The following is a 9677-nucleotide window of genomic DNA, read 5'->3' as shown; positions in this document are numbered from 1 at the left end:
TCTCTCACCTGTAGCCGGGCGTGGGCCTGGTATCTCTCACCTGTAGCCGGGCGTAGGCCTGGTATCTCTCACTTGTAGCCGGGCGTAGGCCTGGTATCTCTTCTCACCTGTAGCCGGGCGTGGACCTGGTATCTCTTCTCACCTGTAGCCGGGCGTAGGCCTTGTAGCCGTTCCTGATCTCCACCAACTCCGCCTCCGCAGGGAGAGGGACCAATGGCGGGAGGCCCTGGCTGGAGTCGGCCAATCGGCAGTTGACGTAGAGCTCCAGGTGCAGGTTCTCCCGGCGCAGGCCGCCCACGCGGAGGATGATGGAGTGCGTGCGTCCGTCGGCCAGGTTGGCGTTCTGGAGGTTGACCGTGTGCAGTTTGCCGTCCTGCCGGACGTAGCGGACCAGGGCTGAGGACAGGAGAGGAAGACGAGGGACAGAGACAGACGAGGACGGAGACGGACGTGTTTACACCGGGCTCACGCGACAGGAAGTTTACAACCCTAACCGATCTCCATCACGCACATCAGGAGAGTCTTAACAGTGACGAATCTCAAACAAGCGCACACGACAAGATTTGAAAATAACGGCTCATCACACTACAGGATCTTATCGTGCCCGAGGGAGCAACCTCCCTTGCTTGTAAAGTAATGACATAATAATCTAAATATCCAACATGTTTGATATTATCGGGGCCGCCCCGATGGGTCTGTGAGCCAATCGGGAGGTGTAAGATTGGATCTGTAAACCCCTCACATTACAAGATCATCTGGGCCGAACATCGGTACCGACCAACGTTCCAGACCAGATTTCTCCTCCGATTGTCGGGAGGGCTGAATCAGGGATAAATTGGCCCAAACGTCCTGTAGTGTGAGAGCCCTGAGAGGCATGAGAGGCCGTTGCAGAACATTACCGGAGAACCTCCACCATCCAGATCATTGTTTACTTGCAGGGCCACAGGACAGAGTGCTTAGAGAAGCTCCCCCCCCCCCAGCCAAGTGGCAACACGCCTGTTTCAAACTGATCAATCAAGGTCTTCGGAATGGTCCACAATTTGTTGAACAAGGTGTGATACTGGTGCACTCAGACTCAGTTTGCAAGAATGCAATAGGGTCTGGAAACTCTCTGTTCATTTTTGATTTCCAAGGGGTGTTATCAACGGTCGCAGACCAAAATGCCTCTGGGCACAATCGGATAGACAATTCAGAACAACCACACATAGGTTAGTTATTATATCAAGTGGGTACAGCTATCGTATCAAACCCGCCCCTTATTACATAAATGCCTGCGATTGACCCGACCAATATCTGATCCAGTGGAAATCATTTTGAACAGGTGGATGTCCAGACTGATCTATGGAGTGAAACAGAATGTGAGCTCATGTGAACTAGCAGCTAAAAGTCAAAAGAGCCGTGCGCACATCCATCTTAGCAGGCCAGGTGCTGGATCTGAGAGTACATAGAGAAAGCAACGTTTCAACCTTAGGTCTTCATCAAGACAACTTCAGAAGTTCCCTGATGAAGACCTAAGGGTCGAAACGTTGCTTTTTTCAACGTGAACCGGGGATATCAGTGCTCTCATATCTCTTTCCTCTCTCCAAACTGAGCTAGCAGCTACACACTGATGGAGACCCAGCTAGCTGCTAGGTGCTGGGGGCGGGTACCTTTGTTGATCTTTCCCATGATGGCCAGCTCCAGGTACTTCCTGTTGTCCTGCTTGCCGTAGATGCCCAGCAGCACCCCTCCCAGCTTGGGCGGCAGGCGGAAGGTGGACACGATGTAGACGTCACTGAGCGCGCTCAGAGCACCGGTCACCTTCTCCACCGCCGCCGCGCTCTGCTTGACGTCCTGCAGACTCAGCATGTCGATGACTAGAGGAGGGAAGAGAGGAGAGAGAGAGAGAGAGAGAGAGAGAGAGGGAGAGAGAGAGAGACAAGGAAGTGGGGTGGGGAGGGAGAGTGTGTGTGGGTGAGAATGAGAGAGGGAGACAGAGAGAGAGAGAGAGAGAGAGAGAGAAGTAAGGTGGGGAGGGAGAGTGTGTGTGGGTGAGAATGAGAGAGGGAGACAGAGAGAGAGAGAGAGAGAGAGAAGTAAGGTGGGGAGGGAGAGTGTGTGTGGGTGAGAATGAGAGAGGGAGACAGAGAGAGAGAGAGAGAGAGAGAAGTAAGGTGGGGAGGGAGAGTGTGTGTGGGTGAGAATGAGAGAGGGAGACAGAGAGAGAGAGAGAGAGAGAGAGAGAAGTAAGGTGGGGAGGGAGAGTGTGAGTGAGAATGAGAGGAAAGGAGAGACAGAGAGGGAAAAGGAGAGAGAGGGAGAAAGAGAGACAGCAAGAGTGAAACAGAGGTGTAAGGAGGGAGTAAGGAAGGGTATATTTCAGGAATCCAAACAGGGCCAAGACGTCTCCTGATCAAAGGCTCTCATCCAATACTTTGACCACGCCTCACCTTTGCCCTTTGACCCTCTCCATCAGGTAAATTAGGACACCTGTTGACTGACTGGACGCTATTGCTGAGACAACGACTCAATTTCCAACAAGTTTCATTAAAAAGCCTTTTTAGCCGTGGAGATCGGTCAAGGTCATTACTCTGAGGTCAAGGTCATTACTCTGAGGTCAAGGTCATTACTCAGAGGTCAAGGTCATTACTCTGAGGTCAGGTACATCCCCTGAATGAATAAGAACAGGAAACAGGAAGCTTAGGTTTAAGCTTGAACATGATTTGATTATTAAGAATAGAAACAGTTCTCTGGCATCATCTCTATCTGGGAGAAGGAGGATGATATCTGGGAGAAGGGGGATGATGTCTGGGAGAAGGGGATGATATCTGGGAGAAGGGGATGATATCTGGGAGAAGGGGGATGATATCTGGGAGAAGAGGGATGATATCTGGGAGAAGGGGGATGATATCTGGGAGAAGGGGATGATATCTGGGAGAAGGGGGATGATATCTGGGAGAAGGGGGATGATATCTGGGAGAAGGGGGATGATATCTGGGAGAAGGGGATGATGTCTGGGAGAAGGGGATGATATCTGGGAGAAGGGGATGATATCTGGGAGAAGGGGATGATATCTGGGAGAAGGGGATGATGTCTGGGAGAAGGGGATGATATCTGGGAGAAGAGGGATGATATCTGGGAGAAGGGGATGATATCTGGGAGAAGGGGGATGATATTTGGGAGAAGGGGATGATATCTGGGAGAAGGGGGATGATATCTGGGAGAAGGGGATGATATCTGGGAGAAGGGGGATGATATCTGGGAGAAGGGGGATGATATCTGGGAGAAGGGGATGATGTCTGGGAGAAGGGGGATGATATCTGGGAGAAGGGGGATGATATCTGGGAGAAGGGGATGATGTCTGGGAGAAGGGGATGATATCTGGGAGAAGGGGATGATGTCTGGGAGAAGGGGATGATATCTGGGAGAAGGGGGATGATACAATCACATACAAACTCTGAACAGATGTTTACACAGGTCTGTTCATGTGAATAGTGGCTACATTCCTGTGTGTGTGTGTGTGTGTGTGTGTGTGTGTGTGTGTGTGTGTGTGTGTGTGTTTGTTTGTTTGTTTGTTTGTTTCAGATCTCGCTCACTCTCAAATCTATGCAGTTCTGTTCATTCACTGGTGAAACTCCCACCCCGTTATTAAAGTTAATTAATACTCTTATTAATTATCTATTTTTTGCCCATAATTTGGGCTAATCTTCCACGACTTCACAAAATATGAAACAAATAACTGATAGTACTTGTCCATAATGTATTTACCATTCATAACTGTACGGTTCAAACGTGTTGTGCGTGCGCTCGCTGAATGATAAGAGCCAGAGTCTCACAGACGACCTGCTGGAAACACAATCCCCCAGGAGAGACCGAGTAACAAGAGAGATCTCCCGTCTGCTCTCTGGATATCACTGCTTCCCTTTCCTCCTCTGTCCTCTCCTGCTCCTCCTCCTCTCCGTCCCCTCCTCCTCCTCTCCTCTCCTCCCCCTCCTCCTCCTCTCCTCTCCTCTCCTCCCCCTCCTCCTCCCTCTCTCTCTCTATAGGGTTGGGGTTTGGCCATTTTTTAGTTTTTTCCAGATTAACAACGACAAGCGAATGTCAAACTGCCAAAGCCACAGACAGACGTCCTGCTGGAAACACAATCCCACAGGAGGACTAGATAACCAGGGGGAACTCCTGTCTGCTTTCTGGCCGCTGATAACCCAGCTTCCTCCTCCTCCTCCTCCTCCTCCTCCTCCTCCTCCTCCTCCTCCTCCTCCTCCTCCTCTCTCCATCTTCATCTGTTCAACTCTGCTGCTGGCTTCTTCTTTTTGGGACAACTTCACACACATTCACACACCAGTTTCGACAAAGGGGGTTTAGCAGTGGACGTGAGCTTTGCCAAAAGCAAGCTGTGAAGACTCGAGGAGGAGGGGGGGGGGGGGGGGGATGGAAAGTCAGCCAATGAAGTTGGAAAATATTTGGCTTCACACTCTCCCTCTGCCTGATGAAGTCAGGGAGGATAAAAGTGGAGGAGACGTGATTAGTTATGAAGGCTACAAAACAGTGGTCTGTTTCTCAACGAACAGAAAACTAGTGTAGGGACCTAAAGTGTCCCATGTCCCGCCCTGTAGGGACCTAAAGTGTCCCATGTCCCGCCCTGTAGGGACCTAAAGTCTCCCATGTCCCGCCCTGTAGGGACCTAAAGTCTCCCATGTCCCGCCCTGTAGGGACCTAAAGTCTCCCATGTCCCGCCCTGTAGGGACCTAAAGCTCCCATGTCCCGCCATGTAGGGACCTAAAATCTCCCGTCCCGCCCTGTAGGGACCTAAAGTCTCCCATGTCCCGCCCTGTAGGGACCTAAAGCTCCCATGTCCCGCCCTGTAGGGACCTAAAGTCTCCCATGTCCCGCCCTGTAGGGACCTAAAGTCTCCCATGTCCCGCCCTGTAGGGACCTAAAGTGTCCCATGTCCCGCCCTGTAGGGACCTAAAGTCTCCCATGTCCCGCCCTGTAGGGACCTAAAGTCTCCCATGTCCCGCCATGTAGGGACCTAAAGTCTCCCGTCCCGCCCTGTAGGGACCTAAAGTCTCCCATGTCCCGCCATGTAGGGACCTAAAGTCTCCCGTCCCGCCCTGTAGGGACCTAAAGTGTCCCATGTCCCGCCATGTAGGGACCTAAAGTCTCCCATGTCCCGCCATGTAGGGACCTAAAGTCTCCCGTCCCGCCCTGTAGGGACCTAAAGTCTCCCATGTCCCGCCCTGTAGGGACCTAAAGTCTCCCGTCCCGCCATGTAACCCGGTAGACGCATTTACTGAGTCTGAATCGTGGGTTTGGATAATTTGAGTTTGTTGGGTGGAAACGAAATGAATCCTGTTGGCCCTGAATCCCGTAATGAAGTACGACCAGCGTGATCCTAACCGGTAGAACTCTTTTTAATTAGGGGAGAACATATTACTGAGAATGTGTCATAAAATGGGAAAGCGGATAAAAAAGCAAAGAAAAACGATGCACCTGCAATATTGTGGTTTTACGCACAGTATAACAAAGTAGCCATTATAGCAAATCCTTCACGATATAACTTCAAACAAGACAGATGAGTGAACCTGACACGTAAATGGTCAACAGCGGAATCACAGGGAAGAGAAAGCCCCGTCTATCCCAGACGACGGCTGTTTTCTGCAGCCAAGAATTATTCTGAAAGAAATATTCCGTTGAACAACAAAAATGTGCATAATGATAGTGGTTACCTTGCATGTCTTGTTTGTCCAGTGGCTCACATGATGCGAGCAGGAGTATGGATAGAACCAGGGAGAGAACCAGGGAGAGAACCAGGGAACCCACCGCGCGCCTCGCAGTCATGTCTCCAGAAACGGGGTGAAGATATCCAGACAATCACAAGAGCAAATAACCATCCACCCGAGGTCCAGCTCGCTGAGGATGATGATGATGATGAATGAATGAAGTTTTATTTTAAATGGTGAACAAACACACAAAAAGCGTGTGTTGTAAGTGAGCTGACCGGGATGGGTTCAGGACCGGTGTTCAGGTTCAGAGTCGACTGGCGTGTGGCGCGCGCGCTTAAAGGTACCCAATGTAGTTTTTGACCACTAGTATGCGCTCTAGAGCAAATTTGAGAAGGTGGTCCCCGAAATTCGTGTACTACGTCATTGCGTCAATACGCGGAGCACATAATAGTGATGTTTCACACATCTTTGTTGTTTTCAAAACATTAGCGAAATATCATTTTGCGAAGAAATTACAAGGTAGGAAAGACATTCAAGTGATACAACATGTTTATTAGACTACAAGGAACCATATAATTGAGGAATTTCGAAAATAGACAAAGAACGGACTGTTTTGATTCACGTTTCGTTGGGTACCTTTAAGCCAAAGCACTGAGGCTCGGGACGAATGGATGTGACAGAGAGCGCGAGCTTGTGACCTGCAGTCTGATCCAGCGTGCATCCATCTACTGACCAGTCATCTAGAAACAGTGATGGGGCATCCATTTAAAATATGGCTGTATTCTACTCTGACTCTCTGATAGGTCTAGGCTAGCCTCGTCTTTTCAGATTTAGAAAAAAAGAAAGAGGTTTCATTGGTTTAATGCAATGCGTTAAAAGGTAGCCAATTGTGCTTGATCCTTGTCGGACAATTTGAACAGTGCTGACCTAATGTCACTTTATAGCCAATTTATAGGCCTTTAGAGTCTTTAGCTAGTGTTACAGTAGTCTATAGCCTAGACTTAGTCCATGATTGAATAACTAGTGAGTTCATGTTTACAGCTTACCAATGCTGGACAGCAATATAACACATAATTGACAAATGAGTATAAATTGAAATGCATAGATTTTTTAAACCACCTTTAAGGCCACGTTATATGGCGAGTAGGCTAAGCATTAAGCCGAAACTGCATTTTAGGATACCTATATAGGTCATCTTAACGCACCGTTTTATCACCACACAAAAGTGGTGGCGTGACACGAGTCTACTCTAGGTGGGTATTGGTTAGGAACCCTGAGCCCTCGTCTCCAGCCCCCCCCCCCCCCCCCCCTCCTCCTCCTCCTCCTCCTCCTTCCCCTCCTCCTCCCCCTCCTCCCCCTCCTCCTCCTCCCCCTCCCTCTTCCTCCTCCCCCTCCCTCTCCTCCTCCTCCTCCCCCCTCTCCTCCTCCTCCTCCCTCCTCTCCCCCCCCCTCCTCCTCCTCCTCCTCCCCCTCCTCCTTCTCCTCCCTCCTCCTCCTCCTCCTCCCCCCCTCCTCCTCCTCCTCCTCCTCCCCCTCCCTCCTCCTCCTCCCCCTCCTCCTCCTAGCAAGTGGAAACTGTTTGTTTTTGATTACATCTGAGTTGCCGTGGCGACTGGCGTTTATCAGCAGGTGATGGAAGGAACATCTCTCTCATGTTTCTCTCTCTTTATTGGACCGTGAGAGGTGAAACAGGCCCAGTCATTGTTGCCACATGTCACAATGCACACGAGACGCAGTTTGCAATGTTTCACTTTTTCCTGATTAAAAGAATAAGAAACGGTGTTGTGTAACTAGTGGTTGAACAGGCTGTTATGACCCATGGTGGTCGAGGTACCATGACTGCTACTGACCCGCCTATAGCCTAGTGCTGCGTTATAGACCCATGGAAAAAGAAAGCAAACCGCTACAAACATTTGTTCCAAACTCTCGAGACGGGAATTCATTCCCGGATCATTTTTAAGGCCGTTAAACTCGGCCCTGAGAGATTTCACTGAGAGCCAAGTGAGTTAGCCTACTTTGAGTCGTGGTACGGGTACGCGCGTGTGTATGGGGGTGCGTTCCTATGGGGAACACAAAACACAAAAACCCCTGAGTGAACAGGAGCCAATTTGGACATTCCTGGGCGATGGCGTCATGCGCAGCTGCGTCTCCAGGGTCCAGGTGGTCACAGGAGTTATCGGGGTAGGAGGGGGGGGGGGGGGGGGGGCAAAGACATATTACCAAACGGGTCTACTGGGCCCAGGCCCAGGGGCCCAAGAGCTCAGGGGCCCTTTCTTGTAGCATAGTCAAAGGGCTTAGTCATTCATTCATTGTGATTTTTCTCAAATTATAGGCTAATTGTATGCCGTCTCATTGGGAAAATTCAAAAGGCGATAAATGAAATGTGGGTGGGGGGGGGGGCCCTTTACGTGTCTGTGCCCAGGGGCCCATCATTTCATAATCCGTCTATGGGAGTTCGCAGGGGGCGGAGGGGGGGGGGGGGGCTTCAGTGTCCCTCCCTTTCAATTTACCAGGAGAAAAACAGAAACATCTAATTTACACCAGAGTTGAGATGCACCCATTAATTACTTTCATCTAAATGCTGGATTGTGTCAGCGACTTTGCGCGTTCCACCTGTCATGGCGGCGCGTCTCAGCCAGGTCTCGCGATGCGCGCCGGGAGCGCATGAAGCTCTTCTCCTCGCCAGTCACGACGTACACACACGGCCGAGCAAAAACACAAACCCACAAACACAATTTGAAGTTAGGCCCATTTATTCAACCATAAATTATTCTTAAGAAAATACAGCCTACATGTAACTAACTATGTACAGTTTGGTATTTAATCTTATTCTCAAAATAATGAACGTCCCATTGCCAGTCTTCAACAGCCATGCTAATAGCATTGTGGCATCTCAAGGCAGTCAAACACAACGGTTGATGTAGCCTATTGTGGCATTCCTTATTTGGTCAATGAAGGGAATAAAAAAAACACAACTATTTCCAGCAGACACAGAGTAATGATGGCTTGTCAAGTGAGCCTCTTTTTGTTAGTGCAGGAAGCCAGCGAGTCTGACACGGCCGTCACACGTCACCCGGGTCGGTGATGGATATGGAATGCGCCGTCATACGCCTCATCAGCACGCCAGGAGCACTGAGACACGCCAGGAGCACTGAGACACTCACACAAGGAGAAGATTTATGAACGTAAAAGTGATTTACCGTCCTGACATGCACTTCCCCGTTTCCTTCGTTGAATGATTACTTTGGTGCGATGAAGGAATATGACGAGTTTACAACAGCAGCCACAGGTGCACCTTGCTTCACTACAAACTGTACCCCTTACTGGGGGGTTTGAGGATACATTCTTAGTGTAAGTCCCTAAACAAAACAGTTTACTGCTAAATGCAGGGGACCAAGTCCCTACTGTAAATAACAGTTTACTAAGGAGGACATGCAGCAGTGGATACTTTGGCAAGTGCTCAATATGAAAAGTGCTGCTCAATTAAGAAACAATGATTACATATATTTTCACAAACAAACAAATGTTCCCTCAGTATAAAAACAAATGTTCCCTCAGTATAAAAAGACAGAGTGAACATAATAAGGGAAGCAAGCAGAAGCAAGCAGGGTGATGTAAGCAACGCTCTGGAATGATGAGAATCTCAGCGTGTTTGTTTCTGGAATGATGATTAGATGATTATAGTTGATTATGATTAATTATCGTGCGCTGAGAGATTCAACATTAACTAATGGAAATGTCTCCGATAGAAGACGTCCCTTGAAACCTGGCGCCCAGTAAAGCACTAACGAGCTCGTTAGCAGTTCTATCCACCGGCTCTCCACCTCTCCCTTCTCTATGATATAAAGGTCCAGACATGACCTCATACAGTACCTCCAAGGCCCAGTCCAGAACCAGCCCAGCGGTCAGGCAGGAGGCGAGGGATGGGAGGCAGGTGACAGGTCTGTACCTCCACCTCCACCTCCACCTCCA

General features: G+C 49.7%; 1 protein-coding gene across 1 annotated transcript in view; it reads right to left on the bottom strand.

The window, feature by feature from the left end:
* LOC311312118 (thrombospondin-3a-like) overlaps nt 1-9677 on the bottom strand; it is a gene marked incomplete at both ends in the record, with an annotated part of 52722 nt that overhangs the window by 28470 nt on the left and 14575 nt on the right. Inside the window, 3 exon segments of the mRNA XM_084441988.1 lie at nt 143-396; nt 1650-1856; nt 8828-8837. Coding sequence (XP_084298114.1) covers nt 143-396; nt 1650-1856; nt 8828-8837 — 471 coding nt within the window.

The sequence above is a fragment of the Borostomias antarcticus genome (assembly GCF_949987555.1).
Source record: "Borostomias antarcticus genome assembly, chromosome: 8".
NCBI classification, from domain to species: Eukaryota; Metazoa; Chordata; class Actinopteri; order Stomiiformes; family Stomiidae; genus Borostomias; species Borostomias antarcticus.
Note: the sequence above shows the minus strand (reverse complement) of the source record. Positions and strands in the feature narration are given on the sequence as shown.